Below are 14,700 nucleotides of genomic sequence, written 5' to 3'. Positions count from 1 at the left end.
GGAAACCTGACGTGGACTCACAGACACACACCCTCGGAGACACACAACCCGCAGACACACACACACACACATACACACACACACAAATGGACACCGGAGCGAACACACCCGGCTACACAGACCCTCGGATGGACATCCAACCCGGACACAAACACCCAGCGCGGCCAGCCGCGCACGCCGGCTGGGGGACCCGCACCTGGGCACACAACCCACGCACACACACCTGCACACGGCCCTCCGATGGGCGCAAGGCAGCCCCCCGACACGCCGCCGGAGGGCCAGCGCTCGCGGGGACACACACGCACGGCCGGACACGCCACCCAGCGCGACACCCCGCACACACCCGGATGGCCACACTAGCGGGGCGCCGCACACGCCGGCGCCGGGCACACACAGGGCCGCGGGCGCACGCCGGGCCGCCGCAGCGCGCGGACACACTCGCACGCCCGCACGCTCACGCCCGCTCACACCGCGCCCCCGCCCGCCGCCTCCCGGCCGCCGCGGTCGCGCTCACCCAGCCCCGGGGGGCCCCGGGCCCGGCCCCGCCGCCGCCGCCTCGCTCCGCGCCATGGTGGGGGGAGGGCCGGGGGAGGGGGCGCGGTGCCGCGGGGCCGCCTCCCGCCCGCCTCCCGCCCTCCCGGCAGCCGCCGAGCTCCGCCCTCCGCGCCGCCCGCCGCCCGGGCCCCGCCGCCGCCGCCGCCGCAAGGGGGGAGGGGGCGCCGAGCCGAGGGGCGGCGGGCGGGGCGGCCGCACGCCCCAGACCCCGGCCCCGGGCCGCCGCAGACCCCGCTCCACTGCGGAGCCGCCGCGGGCCCGCCCCCGACCCCTCCCCGGCCCCACCCCCGGCCCCGGCGGCCTCCCGAAGACCCCCAGACCACGCCCCAACTGGAACGGGGACCCCGGCTTTCCCTGCGGAGACCTGGGATCACGTCCCAATACCCAGGGGACCTCAGACCAGGCCTCACCTCCTTTGAGGGTCCAGACCATGATGAAGAGCCACCCCAGACCACGAACGGTGTCTTATTCTCCTGGGTGACCTCAGACTGTACCCTGCACCTGAGGGACTCCAGACAGTGCCCCCCAAGCACAGAGACCCTCGATCATATCTCAGCATCCAAGGGGATCCAGACCACCCCTCAGGGACTTTAAATCGTATCCCAACATTCAGGTAGCCCTCAGACCACACCCCAACACCCAAGGAGGACCCAGACCGTATGCCAAAGGCCAGGAGACCACCCGATCATGCCTTACTCACTCTGGGGACCCAGAACATGTTTCCAGGACCATAGCCATCCCGAACCACAGTCATCGAGGACCACAATCTTTAGGGACCTCAAACCAGGTCCCACTCCTTGGAGACCCCAGCCATGTCCTTCCACACTCAAGGACCCTAAGCCACTTCCTGGCTCCCAACAGGGACTCTGACCATGTCTAACTTCTAGAGGACCCCAAAATGTCTTTTTTTCCTCATGGAGGACCCTAAATTTTTCCCATTAGACCCCAAACCCTCCTCCAACTCCTGGGGCCTGAGATCTTTCCCTCTCTTCCTTTCCTTTCTTGTTTTCCAGAACCCTGGTTTGCAGGACTTCCCACCATTTCTGCTCCCTTGAAGACCTTGATTCCTTTCTCTTGGACCCTGTGGACCCTTCCTTCTGGCTGTTAACTTTCTTTTTTTGGTGGGGGTGGGGGGAGGTGGGTACCAGGGATTGAACTCAGGGACACTCAACCATTGAGCCATATCCTCAGCCCTTTTTGTATTTTATTTAGAGACAGGGTCTTGCTGAATTGCTTAGCACCTTGATTTTTGCTGAGGCTGGCTTCGAACTCGCCATTCTCCTGTCTCAGCATTCCAAGCCCCTGGGATTACAAACATGTGCCACTGCACCCAGCCTGACTGTAACTTTCATGGAGCCAGAAGGCCTTGATCCTTCCTTGTTCAGCTCCTTTGGTCCAATCTCTACTCCAGAGCTGACCTCCCAGGCCCTCCCTCAAACCCCACTAAATGTCTCAGGCCATTCTCCATCTCCTGAAAAACTCACAAGTTCCCCCAAACAGCAAGAACTCCCCTCAAAATTTGTCCTTTTGGGTTCATGCTGGAGATAGAACCAGCCCCTGGTGCATGCTAGGCAAGCGCTTTGCCATTGAGCTAGATCCCAGCCAACTGTTTCATTTATTTTAAGACAGGCTTTCACTAAACTGCTGAGCCTAGCCTCCAACTTACAATCCTCCTACCTCAGCCTCCCTGATGGATCATATTACAGGTATGTGCCACTGTTCCAGCTTCAAAATGTCTTATTGCAGTCCCCCAGATCCCTGGAGTCTCCAATCATTCCCATTTTTGATCTTACTGTATGGCAATCCTCCTCCAAACCCCTTCTGAATATTCTTCCTAACTGTGCCAGCACATGAGGCCTGCCCTGGCCCCAGAGCAAGCTCGCCTATGCAGATCCTCCCTGTAGTGAACCTTGACTCCTCTCACAACTACCAAGTGCCTCAGAGGACACTCACAATCTCTACACTGCCTAGACTCCACCTCCCCGCCTTTACCCCCCCACTCACAGGCCTCATCTCCACCCCAACCCCATGGTTCCTACTGGAGCATGGGACCAGGGCAGGGGGATGGAAGTAGGGAAAAGGGTAAGAACAAAGGTCTGGATTATAGTGGTAGAATACCTGCCTCGAATGCACAAGGCCCTGGGGTCAATCCCCAGTGGTTAATCCCAACCAAGAACAAAACAAAACACAATCACACACCAAAAGTGAACACACATGCAGCACTAGTGTGTGCCAGCAGTGGTTCCAAGTGCTTCGCGTATCTATATGAAGTTCATCCAATCTTCATGACGAAGAGTCCCTTTACTATCCCCATTTTATGGATGAGGAAAAGAGAGGCATCCAGGGGTTTGGTCTCTTGCCCAAGGTCACACGGGTAGAATAGGATGAAAGTGAAGGGAAGAAGAGGAAGGAGGGCAGGCCTGGACCAGACAGGAGTGGGAAGGGGTGAGGGGAAAAAGACAATAAGAGAAACAGACACACAAAGATGGAGAACCCAAGAGCCTGAGGCCCGGCAGAGGCGCCTCCTTCACAGATCTGTGAGCTCGGGCCGCTGCCCACCTCCTGATCTCATTCGCAGCCACTCTTACCTCCCAGCTTCAGTGAGCCTTCACTACCCCCAGCTCACAGCAGCCCCGGGCTTGGCTCTCTTCCTCCTTTCCTGGGCTGGTTCCTCTTTTTCATTCAGGTCATAAATGTAATCCCTTCAGGGAGACCTTCCCTTTCCAGCCCAATTTACACGCACGCGCACACACACATACCCACACCCCTCAGGTCCCACCAAGTGTTCCAGTGTCTGCAAATTACTTTGAAATGCATAAAAATTAAGATGAGTTGATGGACGGCTATGTAATAAAGCAAGCACTGTGAAATGTTCACGGTAGAATCTAGGTGGGAGATATACGGGTGTTCACTGGAAAATTATTTCAACTTTGCTGCATGTTTGAAATTTTTCATAATAAATGTTGGAGATGGAAAAAAGCAGGAGGATGCTTCTAGGGACTAAAGTGGCAGCAAAGAGCCCCAACAGCTCTTACCATTCGTAATACTTAACACTTTCTGAAAGAATCTTATCATTTACATTTTTTCTATTTATTGCTTATTTAGTGGTTCATTGGTTTGTTGTTGTTGTTGTTGTTTGTTTTGTACTGGGGATTGGCCCCAGGGGTACTTTACTCCTAAACTACATCCCCAGCCCTTTTTTAAAAAAATTTGAGACAGGGCCTCACTAATTGCGGAAGCTGGTCTTCCTTTAATTTGCAATCCTCCTGCCTCAGCCTCCTGAGTTGCTGGGATCACAGGCATGCGCCTCTATGCCCAGTGTCATTGTTTATTTTCTAGTCATTGAAAGGTAAGCCTCGGGCTGGGGATGTGGCTCAAGCGGTAGCGTGCTCCCTGGCATGCGTGGGGCCCTGGTTCGATCCTCAGCACCACATGCTGTGTCTGCCGAGAACTAAAAAATAAATATTAAAAATTCTCTCTCTCTCTCTCTCTCTCTCTCTCTCTCTCTCTCTCTCTCTCTCTCTCTCCCCTCTCTCACTCTCTCTTAAAAAAAAAAAAAAAAGAAAAGAAAGGTAAGCCTCTGTCTACTGCCATACCACCCTGACCACCCCCCCAGGTAAGCCTCTTCACAGCATGGACAGCGGAGACTGGCCCCTGTAGGTATTCAGTGAACAAGTTCTTGAGTGCTCCTTAAGAGAATGTTGGGGGCTTGGGGTTGTGGCTCAGTGGTAGAGCACTTGCCTCGCACTGGGTTCGATCCTCAGCACCACATAAAATTAAAATAAAGGTATTGTGTCCACCTACAACTAAAAATATATATGAAAAAAGAGGGGCGGGGGCTGGGGAGCGAGGCTGGCTGCAAACTCCCCTCAGTTACCTCAGTGACCCTTCCCAAGCCTGCAATCACTAACTGGGAAGGGGTGTGCCCCAGCACGGGGGATGTCCCTTGTCAGGAAGTGCTTGCTCACTGGCCTCAAGTGTAGGGCAACAGGTGGGCGTGGGCAGGGTAGTTGTTTTCATGGGACCCTAATCCTATCCCAGACATTTTTTTTTTGTACCAGGGATTAAACTCAGGGGGGGGTTTAACCACTGACACACATCCCCAGCCCTTTTTTATCTTTATTTAGAGACAAGGTCTCACTGAGTTGCTTACTGCCTGGCTTTTGCTGAGGCTGGCTTTGAACTGGAGATCCTCTGGCCTCAGCCTCCTGAGCCCTCAGAGTACAGGCAGGCGCCACCCCATCCCCGCCCAGACTTCCTAGGACCAATCCTCGTCCTCAACAATATAGGCCCCGCCCCAAGCCTAAGCTCCACCCCCTTTCTTAGGCTCTGCCCCACAGCAAAAACTACCCCCAATCTGACCCTTAGGAGCGACTTCCAAGTCCTTTCAGAGGAGGCCCACACCTCTTAGAGACCACCCCAAAGTATAGAACATCAGACTTCCCCAGCCTGGACCCCACCCACCGCCTACACCCTCAGCCTGAGCCCATCCTTCCGCCTTGGCCTCCACACTGACAGCATACTAACTTTGGGTCCAGGCATGGCGCTGCATGCCTAGACTGGGTTTTCCCCTCCCAACTCCTCCCTGAAGACCAGACTTTGAAATATAAGCCATGCTCACATTCAAGATTGGGAGGAAACCGTGCCTCAGGGAAAGTCTAGAGGCCCGATTTAAAAACTAGGGAGCTTGGATCTTGGGAGTCTAAAAGCTCGGCTGGCAGAACTAGAAAAGGTGGTCCCTGGCTGGTACCGCCCCTCTGAGGAGTCAGACTAAACCCAAAGCCACACCCCATGTGCTGACTCTTCATTGGATAACAGATTCTGTTCTAGCCTCTCTGATTGGTCCTTCCACCATTCTAGTCATACCCACTCTGCATTGGACTGCCTCCCAGAGTCTCCCTCTTTGATTGGTTTTTGCTTTCCAAACTCTTGGCTCCTGATTGGGCAACTCCTTGTACATGCTCCCTTCTGATTGGATTATTTACAATCAAGAGCCTGGATGCCATGGATGGGAACTGCAGGAAAGGAGGGGAAGCAAGAGGAAGAGATGGTTCTCTAAATCTCTTGCTAAGGGAGAGTATGGCCATTGATCACAAGGTGACCTGGGGCTGGTATTTTAACTATACAGACCATCTAGCCATGAGGCTTCAAGCGACCAATTTTAGCTTCTGTGCCTCAGTTTCTTCATCTTTAAATTGGGGATAGTAATGGTACCTTCTTCGTGGGCTATTGTAAGAATTAAATTAGTTAATACATAGTGCTTATAGAAGTGTGTTGTACATAGGGAGCCCCAACAGAAGAATTAGCTATTATCATTTATTAGATTATGTAAGTGTATGACCTTGGACAAGTCCCTTTGCCTCTCTGACCTTCCCAGGCCAGTTCCTTGTTATCTTAATTGAATACTTCTCTTATCTCAGCCCTCTTCCTTTCCATCTCCATCCATCAGGCACTGGGGCTGTGATCAGTGGGATAGGTAGAGGGATGGAGGTGGGGAGCACCAAGAGAAAGGAGAAGAGCTCCACTCAATACCCCAGAAAATTGAAGCAGGGGAATTTTTCTATGGCCCAGGGTACAGTGATTCTATCCTGAATCCCTCCTGCAAAGGACTTGTCCTATTGGGGACAAGGGCACAGGGGGGCAAGGGATGGGGCAGAGTGGAGTGGCCAGAGGACCTTGTGTTAGGACTTGGGAGGAGAGAACAGGGTCAGAGCTAGACTTTTAGATCCTCCTCCAGGAACACCAGGTTCAAGGTCACTTTGTCACTGTTACCATGGCAACGGCCACCTCTACAGGTAACCTGGAAAGAAGTTGGGGGAGGGAGTTCCCAGGTGCCCGAACCTGGGGATAGAGAGGGACAATGAGAGAGAAGCAGAGAGAGGCAGAAAGAGCATGATTCATCTCTGTGAGGACCTGCCTGTCTCAGAATTCTCAGAGCCCGCTTCACCATAGGTGGTCCATGAATGTCCTTGGGAGGCAGAGACAGAAGACCTGAGAGAGGTCAATGCCCAGAGGTGCCAGAAGAAAGGAGGAAAGAAATGAAATGGGGTGGGTGGGGTCTCCCTTCACGGACTCTTCAGCCCCTCTGGGGTCCACTGGGATCCTGGGGGACTTCCCACGGCCCTGGACCCTCAGGCCTGTCCATCCTCCCCAGCCAACCACCCCAGCAGCTCCCAGCCTCCTGGAGCAATTATGTTTGGTCCTTTGGAAACTTTTTGGACTTTATCTTTTTCTACCTGAGGACTCGGAGGAAAACAGCAGTAAGCGGAGGCTCAAGTCTGTGAAGCCCAGAGCCTGGGAGTGGAGAAACCTGGGTCAGAAATGGATACCCTACCTTCTTCACTCTTAGGTGTCCTTGTTCCCCTTAGGAGTGACCCGTGCATGCGTTCAGCTGTTCCCCCACATTTTCCAGGACACCTAGACCTCCCGCCTCTCCAGCCTCGCCAGGAAATCCTGCGGGCACCTCCTTTTCTCCCACAGGGTCCGGTCCCCGCTCTTGGATCACGAGGTCGGCCCGCCCCCTGCCGGCACAGGCTGGTACTGCAGGACGGTGAGCGGCAGAAACTCGACAGGACAGAACCGAGGTCGCCGAGTTCCGGCATTTTAATGTGTTTCCAGTCGAGGATGTTCCGATCCTACGGCGTCTGAGGCTCCGGTCCTGCTGGGGGCTCACACATCAAGAATTCATGTTCCTGGCTCAAAGGTCAACGAAAGAAAGACAACTTCTCCTGGAGCCAGGCCTCGGTGAGGTCGTCGGTGGTTCGGATCTCAAACACCTGGACGAGGGCAAGCTCCGTTAGGATCCGATCCGGGAGGACTCAGGCCTGGAGCCTCCTCCCGCCCGCCTCCCGCGGACCCAGCCCCCGGACCCTTCCGTCTGTACTGGGGAGCCCGTGCCCCAGGACCTTTGTGAGCTCCGCCGTCTGCACCAGCCTGTTTTTACTGCCCGCGTACATCATCTGCTGCTCCGGCTTGCAGCCTGTGTAGGAGAGAGGACAGGGCACAGCTGGGGGCCCAGGAGGGCTCACAAACCTCCGCATGGCCTGCAGGCTTCAGAGCGTCTTAGAAGCTGTTCTAGGAGGTCTCTGAAGCTGTAATTCAGAGTTTTTAGGTTTGTTTCGGGGCTTCAATTTGTCCTGAGGGCCTCTGGAGATGACTTAGGGGCCAGACAGAAATTTCTAGGTAAAAGAGATGGGCTTATGCCTGAGGTCGGAGGATGCTGTTGGTGAATCAGAGCCCCCCCACTGCCCTCACTACTGCTCCGCACGTGTTCTCCTTGTATCATTTTTTTCCTTCAGTGTCAGAGATGGAACCCAAGGTCTTGCACATATTAGGCTACATCCCAGCCCCATGCCCCATATTCGTGCCTCTTTTTTTTTTTTTTTTTTTTTTTTTTGGTACCAGGGATTGAACTCGGGGCACTCAACCACTGGGCCACATCCCCAGCCCTTTTTTGTATTTTATTTAGAGACAGGGTCTTGCTGAGTTGCTTAGCACCTCACTAAGTTGCTGAGGCTGGCTTTGAACTCAGGATCCTCCTGCCTCAGCCTCCCAAGCTGCTGGATTACAAGGGTTCACCCAGCCTGATGTTCACACTCTTAACCCAGGAGCCTGTACACATTGGCACACAAACACATAATCACACACACATAGACACAGGCACCTATACACTTTCACATATGTGTGTACACATGTACATGCCTGCATTCATATACCCTGGCGTACACACCCCATACACAGAATCTAAGACCTGTTCCTTAGGAAGGGTAGAGCCATGCCTCACCCACAGGGCTGGAGAAGATGAAACACAAAGGATAGGACACTCGGCCGTCTTCATGCACATACTTGTAGCTGTAGACCACAAACCTATATCATGAAAGGGAATTCACACTCAGGATAGGATGAAGCCCAGGCCCAACAGCCACTCCCCAAATCCACAAGCCTGACTCTTGATTGAGACTCAGAACCGAGGCTTGACACTGACTCAAACACTATAAATGATTGAAAATAATAACAGCAGCTGGGTACAGTAATGCACGACTGTAATCTCAGCTACTCAGGAGGCTAAGACAGGAGGATCATAAGTTCGAGGCCAGCCTCAGCAACTTGGCAAGATCCTATATCAATAAAAAGGGCTGAGAATTTAGCTCAGTGGTAGAGCATTTGCTTAGCATGAGTGAGGCCCTGGGTTCAATCCTCAGGACCACAAATAATAATAGCAAGAGGGGATGAAGTATAACCCAGTGGTAGAGCAGTTGCCTAGTACACACAAGGCCCTGGGTTTAATCCCCAGCACTGCAATCTATTATCTATCTATCTATCTATCTATCTATCTATCTATCTCTCAATCTGCCTAATGATAATAGTAAAGGTTTACTGAACTTCAAACCTATGAAATAGGTGCTAGAGTTATTTACAAAATTCAAATTAGAAAACTGAGGTCCAGAGTCACTGGCCCAAGATTCTATGGATACAGCAAAGATTGGTACCCAGGAAATTTATCGCCAATGAATGCTCAAACACTACGCGACACTGTCCCGTATACTAGAACCTGGGCCCTAACCAGGGCTGGCTACATAATTTTCCAAGCCCAATGTATAAAAGAAAGATGCAATGCCCTTGTTAGGAGGCTGAGGCAGGAGGATCGTGAGTTCAAAGCCAGCCTCAGCAAAAGCAAGGCACTAAACAACTCAGTGAGATCCTGTCTCTAAGTAAAATACGAAATAGGGCTGGGGATGTGGCTCAGTGGTAAAGCACCTCTGGGTTTAATCAAATGAAAGCAGCAAAATATTTTTCTTTCTTTTGCGGTCTTTCTCTATATTGATTACAGTCTTTTTAAATTAGTGATTTAAAGTTGTGTGGGGTTTTTTTTTGTGTGTGTGTTTTATCAGGGACACTTAACCACTGAGTCACATCCGCAGTCCTATATTTTTTTTTTCTTGGTTCTGGGGATTGAACTCAGGGGCACTCTACCACTGAGCCACATCCCCAGCCCTATTTCATATTTAATTTTAGAGACAGGGTCTCGCTGAATTGCTTAGGGCTCCACTAAGTTGCTGAGGCTGGGTTTGAACTTGTGATCCTCCTGCCTCATCCTCCCGAGCCCCTAGGAGGTGTGCACCACTGCACCCAGCTAAAGTTGTGAGTTCTTGTGAAGGAAGTGCAGATGCCCACAGGAGCCCCCTGTAAAGTTGTGTTGCAGGGCTGTGGGCCAGGCCCTGAGGTCCTCATGCCCGCAGGGCAGAAGCAGAGACCCCCGTCCAGATGAGGTGGCAGGAGGCGGGACCTCATGTGAGCCAAGGCTCCAGGCCCCCAGCTCATGTTCCATTGTCCCACCAGACTTCATATAAAACACAAGTTCAAAGACAAAACTATGAAGAATGTCAGATTGACCTCCTCAGGTGTGATGACCCCTTCTGAGTATACCTAGGCAACTGTCAATCGCCCACAGAGCCAGGGATCCAAATGAGCTCAACTGAGGTGGAAAATCTAAACAGATCAATTTTGCAGAAATGGTTAAAGAGCTCTTCCTCAAAAAAGCACCAGGCCCATGTGGCTTCACCCAGGATTCTACCACATGTGAGGCCCTAGATTCCAACCCACAACAAGAAAAAAAAAAAAATCTTTCTACCTAAAGCATTCCCAAGCACTGAAAAAAAAAAGGAAATCATTATTTAAAAAAAAAAAAAAAAAAGTGAGTCAGCCGCACTGATGCGTGCCTGTAATCCCAGCCACTTGGGAGGCTGAGGCGGGAGGATTGCAAGTTCAAGGCCAGCCTCAGCAATTGAGGGAGAACTTGTCACAAAATAAAAAGGGATGGAGTGTGGCTCAGTGGTGGAGCACCCCTGAGTTCCATTCCTAGTTCTGAAAAATGAAAAGTTCTAGAATATGAACTCTTGGTCTGAGACACAGAGATCCTGAGTCCATGCATAGGACTGGAGCCTAAGCAGTCCTCAGCCTAAACCTCCATCATTACCCGTTCCCCCAGCCTGGTCCTCCCCTCAGAATACCTGGGCTGTCTCTCTGGCAACTCTGATTTGAGCTCATCTGGAGAAATATTCTGAGGCAAAAAGAAAGAGAAGAAAACAAAACAAAACAAAATGACCATCACTAAATGAGCACTTCATATAAACCAAGGCACTATACTAATGAATTCATTGAGCTCTCTCAGAACCCTATGGGATAGATCCTATCATTATGGCCACTTGACTGTTGAGGAAACTAAGACCTAGTAAAGTCAAGTCCCTTGCCCAAGATTGCAGATATTGAGCAGCAGAGTTCAGATGTGAATCTGTGTTCCCATGATAAATACTTCCTTTCAGAGGGCCTGAGAGAGCCCAGCTCACAGCCCGGCACCCTCCCTGGGCCAAGAGTGCCAGCCTGGGGCTCTATGACCTCTTCCTAAATCCTTATCATGACCCCATGACAAAAGCTTTATTATTGTCCCCATAGGACTGATAAAAAGAGTGGGGCCATAAGAGGGTGAGGTCCACCCACTTATCAAGGTCTCCTGCTAGCTTTTTCTTAACTACCCGGGAAACTCAGGCACCCAGGAAGTACTATCATTATCTTTAGCACTTTATTGAGCATGTACTATGTTCCAGGACCTATGAGATCCATGACAGGATTAAATCATTGGATTTGCCAACGACCCCATGAGGTAGGTCACAGGTGAGGACCCAGAGAAACATCAGGTGAAGTCCCTTGCCTAGGGTCACCACTGCACCAGAACTTTCTGGTCCCCAGTATGGGGCTCTGTGTATCTATCTGTCCACCCTGTGCCTCTGGGGGTCCCATCCACATGGCCCCTCACCTGAAATTCTTCCTCCAGCACCACCATCTGCCGGTCTTTGTCCACCTTCACTGGGGAGGGATGACACACGGTCACGGTCACCCGCTAGCCTGGCCCTCCTTGCTTGTCCCCTCCCCCTCCTGGCTTTCCGAGGGGACAGATGTCACTCACTTATGATGGCCGCGTTGTCTGTCTCTTTTCGGAAGCGGAATTTCCTCAGCTTTTCCTTTAGCTCTGGGTCCACCTCGCACACCACCAGCGAGTCAGACTGCAGGAGGGACCAGGAAGGGCTGAGCCAGCCTGGCCTCGCCCTCCTTCCTTCCCCAAACCTGAGTTTTGCCATTCACCATGAACAGGGGGGTCCCACTGGCCCATCTGAGACGCCTGTGAACATGAGGCAGGGGCCTGCCTCCCCAGGACGCAGCTGGGGGGACAAGGGCAGAGGCTAATCCCAGCCCTCCCCCCAGGGGTCCCCTTGGGCTCTCAAGGACACCCAGAGGTGGCTGCCTTGGCCTGAGCCCTGAACCACCGTCTCTCTTCCCTGCCAAGTTCTTTGCCACGGTTGGGTCTCGGTCCCTCCCGGTGACCCCTCCATCCCACCTCCACTCGGGGCCCTCCCAGCCCCTGCCCCAACCCTAGTCCAGCCCCCAGCCCTTCCCGCTGGCCCCTGGCCCCTGACCATGGTCTCTCCTGTCCACAGGCCTCTTCTTTTCTCAGTTCCGCTGTCTTTTAGGGGTGGGGACCAGGGCTGCGGGGGGCGGGCTGCAGGGCAGGGGGAAGGTTTCACCCAACACCACATCCTGTTTATGCCCTTTCTGGGACAACTGTCACGGGGGCTCCTCCCCCTCTTCCTTCCCCCCATCTGTCAGGACCTGGCAGACTTTGCCATCACTCAGGGTTCTAGGACTGCCCACCCCTGCGACTGACTTGAGGATGTAAATTTGGCCCTCTGAGTTGGGATTGTCATGAGGACAAAAGAGCTCTCTCCCCGATGGTGCCCAGCAAGGTGGAGGTGCTCAACAAAGAAGGGACGTTAGCCGGGCGCCATTGTGCACACCTGGGATCCCAGTGGCTTGGGAGGCTGAGGCAGGAGGATTGCAAGTTTGAGGCCAGCCTCAGCAACTTAGCAAGGCCCCAAGCAACTTAGCAAGACCCTGTCTTAAAATAAAAAATAAAAAGGGGGGGGGGCTGGGGATATGGCTCAGTGGTTAAGCATCCTGGGTTCAATCCCTAGTGCCAAAAGAAAAAAAAAAAGTAGATGATAATTTTGGCTTTTTGCCTCTCTCTTCTTCCAAGAAGTCTTCCTGGGTTATTTATCCCTATCTGAAATATCCGAATCCCCGAGTTAAGAAAAGAGGGATACAGAGACTTTTGCTAGTCATGCTCCCTCAGCCAGCTGATGGACAGTCACCTCCATATTGCTTGAAAGGTGGGAATTTTTTTTCCTACACACTTATTCAATCTCATGGACCCAAAGACCTCATAATGGCTTCTGAGGCCCTACAACAATGGAGTCAAGCCCTATCCGACCTGTATCCCTCTCGTGTGTGTGGTATTAGGGATCAAGCTTCCCAGGGTCTTGCCAAAGCTAGGCAAGTGCTCTACCACTGAGCTACATGCCAGCTCATCTTTTAAATTTTGAGGCAGAGTCTCACTAAATTGCTGAGGCTGGCCTCAAACTTGCCATTCTCCTGCCTCAGCCTCCTGAGTAGCTAAGATTACAGGTGTGTACCACCGTATTCAACTCCATACCCCTACTTTAAAAAAAAATAGTTTTATATTGCCCTGGTTTCCATGTTGAAATGAAATTCCTAGGTCATGTGACCTACTTACACAAAATAAAAATTTAAAGATCAATATAATAATCTTAACTGTCATTTAAAGAAGAAATAAAAGGAAAGTAATTTTTTAGTGAGAAAATTCAAGCAAATAAAAGAAAAATTTCCCAGGGTCCTACCCCCACTTTGCTCATCCCACCTGTCCCCGGCCCCACCCCACCTGCTCAAGGGTATCTCCGTGACTCTTCCTCTCTCACCTGTCATCAATATTCTCATAATCTCTACTGAATCTTTCCCCCGCGCCTACATGTAGTGTTATTCATTCATTCATTTCGTCCTTTCTTTTTTCTTTCTTCATTTATTTATTTGTACTGGAAATTGAACCCAAGGGCACCCTACCACTGAGCAATGTCCCCAGCCCCTTTTATTTTTGATTTTGAGACACAGTCTCACTGAGTTGTGGAGGCTGGCCTTGAATTGGCAATCCTCCCGCCTCAGCCTCCCAAGTAGCCTGGATTACAGGCATATTCCTTCCATCTTAAAAACAAAAAAACCTACCTCCTGCCCAACCGCTGCTCATTCATTTCCTTCCCTTTTCAGCAAAATTTCTCAAAAGAGTCATCTGCACTTGCTGCCTTTTATTTCCCCTCCCTGTTTTCTCTTGAGCCCTCCCCCGCTTCCTCCACTGGCACCCCTTGTCAGGTCACTCAGGCCATCCATGGTGTGGACCTAACAGTCACTTCTCAGTCCTCATTAGCTGTGTCCAGCGTGGTCACTCACTACCTGTTCCCTGAATCATCTTGGCTTTGGGGACGACCTACTGGCCAGGTTTTCCTCCCACTCCTCTGACTGCTCCTTCTCAGCCTCTTGCTGATTCTCCTGACATTGGAGTGCCCCAGGGCTCAGTCCTTCCGTTGCCTCTATTTGCCCTGACCTCACCCAGTTTTCAAAAAGGACACCCTCATTCTTTCTCCAGTCTGGGGCTCTCCCTGAACACCAGACTTCACATCTCCACCTGGACGTCCTGCTCATGCTTGACCCTTATCTTTTGCAACGTACATAGGAACTGGTCAGCTCTGGACTCCAGCATATAACCAGAGGCTGGCCACTTCTCCCCCCTGAGCCCATCTCCTAGGTCTGCCCACTTTTATCTCCTGCCTGGATTTGGTAGCTGCCTTGATGCCGATTCCCTGACTCTGCCCTACCCCCCCCCCATCTATTCTTCACATAACTTCAGGGAGCTTCATAAAACCAATCAGATGACATCCCTGGGGTATATAGTGCAGTGGCAGAGTACTTGCCTAGCATGTGTAAGGTTCTGGCTTTGATTCCCAGCATGGTTAAAAAAAAAAGACATCTCTGTCAAAACCCACCCATGGCTCCCATCTCCTCTGGGTAAAAGTAAAAGCCAAAGTCCTTGCAGTGACCTTGAAAACTATATTTATTTGTATTTCTTCCTACAATGTTCTTTTGGACCTTGTCCTCCACTATTCTCCTTTGGGCTCACCCCACTCTAGTCATGTTAGCCTCTTTGATTCTGTAAATGACCCTGCCACAGGGCCTTTGTATATGCTG

General features: G+C 51.9%; 1 protein-coding gene across 1 annotated transcript; it reads right to left on the bottom strand.

Annotated features, from left to right (window-relative positions):
* Nucleotides 1-7,156: 7,156 nt before the first annotated feature.
* Nucleotides 7,157-12,080, bottom strand: Gmfg (glia maturation factor gamma). Its single transcript, XM_026411571.2, has 7 exons — nt 12,027-12,080; nt 11,519-11,615; nt 11,369-11,418; nt 10,566-10,615; nt 8,339-8,421; nt 7,461-7,534; nt 7,157-7,331 (listed from the first exon to the last, which is right to left on the bottom strand). The coding sequence occupies exons 1-7, from the start codon at nt 12,027-12,029 to the stop codon at nt 7,260-7,262; spliced, it is 429 nt and encodes a 142-aa protein (XP_026267356.1). The 5' UTR covers nt 12,030-12,080; the 3' UTR covers nt 7,157-7,259.
* Nucleotides 12,081-14,700: the final 2,620 nt, after the last annotated feature.

The sequence above is a fragment of the Urocitellus parryii genome, chromosome 15 (assembly GCF_045843805.1).
Source record: "Urocitellus parryii isolate mUroPar1 chromosome 15, mUroPar1.hap1, whole genome shotgun sequence".
NCBI lineage: Eukaryota > Metazoa > Chordata > Mammalia > Rodentia > Sciuridae > Urocitellus > Urocitellus parryii.
Note: the sequence above shows the minus strand (reverse complement) of the source record. Positions and strands in the feature narration are given on the sequence as shown.